Raw genomic sequence first — 1,396 nt, forward strand, 5'->3', positions numbered from 1 at the left:
TAGACTTATTTTTATATGAACTATAAGTGTATCATAGATTGTAAAAGAAAAGTGATAGAAAATGTATTTTAAATTTCTAGTTCATTTCTTTGAGAATGAAAACGTCCAATGCAGAAACTAAATTGCAGTATCGCGTTAGCCAAGCACATCTACGTAAATACTTATGTATGCATAAAAGTATCTTATCATTGAGATTTATATAACGTTACCTGATATTTTTATACATTTCATGGTAAATTTAGGCTTTTTTGGAAAGGGCAAATGCTCTGGCAAGGGTGAGTTTTGATCGGTTTATTTTATGTGTATTGTGCAGACGATTTTTTTTTTTACTTCCTGCTTCTTCCATACAAACTTATGTTGTTTCGAAAAGTACATCTGGGCATACAAACTAAAACTAGTATCATTTTTAAAAAATGTGGACCACTTTACAAAATAAAACTAGTAATGCTTTGTACTTATTCATTCCTCTAGCATCACCAATTTGTTCTACATTATGGAGAACAATCTGACGGCGGTCAATGAGATTTTCCTTTTAGGATTTCAAGTCAACCAAAAATTAAAAATGTTCCTATTCAGTCTTCTCCTGATGATTTACTGTGGGACAATATGTGGGAATCTCCTGATCATCACCCTGGTGTCCACCAGCAGGAACCTCCACACTCCAATGTACTTCTTCATCTCACAACTGTCCATCAGTGACATCTTGGTGATCTCAGATGTTCTCCCGAACATGCTTCATGTCCTACTGAATAATGGGGCGACCATTTCTTTTGCTGGCTGTATCACTCAGTTTTATTTTTTAGGTGCTTCAGAAACGGTTGAATGTTTTCTCCTCGCTGTGATGTCTTATGACCGATATGTGGCCATCTGTAAACCTCTACATTATAATGTTATCATGAAAAGTGGTTATTGCGTGATACTGACCATCATCTGTTGGGTGTTTGGATTTTCTATTGTCTTGATTTATATGATACCTACAGCAAAACTAAACTATTGTGGGCGAAACATGATTGACCACGTATTCTGTGACATTGTCCCCTTACTAGAACTTGCCTGTTCTGAATCCCATATTGTTCACTTGGAGGTTTATTTGCTAAGTATTCCAATTATCTTTATTCCTATTACAACCATTGTAATGTCTTATATATGCATAGTTTTAGCAATCTTGAGGATCCCATCCAGTACCGGTAGACAGAAAACCTTCTCAACCTGTAGCTCCCACCTCACTGTGGTCTATATATTTTTCTGGACAATATTCAGTGTTTATGTTGTCCCAGCAAAAGGGCAATCATCAACCATCAGTAAGATCCTATCCTTTCTATACACTGTGTTCACTCCTTTTATTAACCCCATTATATACAGTCTGAGAAATAAAGACTTTATAAAAGCTGTATAA

At 35.5% G+C, this 1,396-nt stretch overlaps 1 protein-coding gene across 1 annotated transcript; it reads left to right on the top strand.

Annotated features, from left to right (window-relative positions):
- The first annotated feature begins 496 nt into the window (after nucleotides 1-496).
- Nucleotides 497-1,396, top strand: LOC141050006 (olfactory receptor 11L1-like). Its single transcript, XM_073546843.1, has one exon. The coding sequence runs from the start codon at nucleotides 563-565 to the stop codon at nucleotides 1,394-1,396; it is 834 nt and encodes a 277-aa protein (XP_073402944.1). The 5' UTR covers nucleotides 497-562.

The sequence above is a fragment of the Dendrobates tinctorius genome, unplaced genomic scaffold (assembly GCF_039654945.1).
Source record: "Dendrobates tinctorius isolate UK_male_01 unplaced genomic scaffold, ASM3965494v1 ptg000151l, whole genome shotgun sequence".
In the NCBI taxonomy this organism is placed as follows: Eukaryota; Metazoa; Chordata; class Amphibia; order Anura; family Dendrobatidae; genus Dendrobates; species Dendrobates tinctorius.

Excerpts from the sequence above, each read along its gene's own strand:
- LOC141050006 (XM_073546843.1), top strand. The coding sequence starts at position 563 with ATGTTCCTATTCAGTCTTCTCCTGATGATTTACTGTGGGACAATATGT.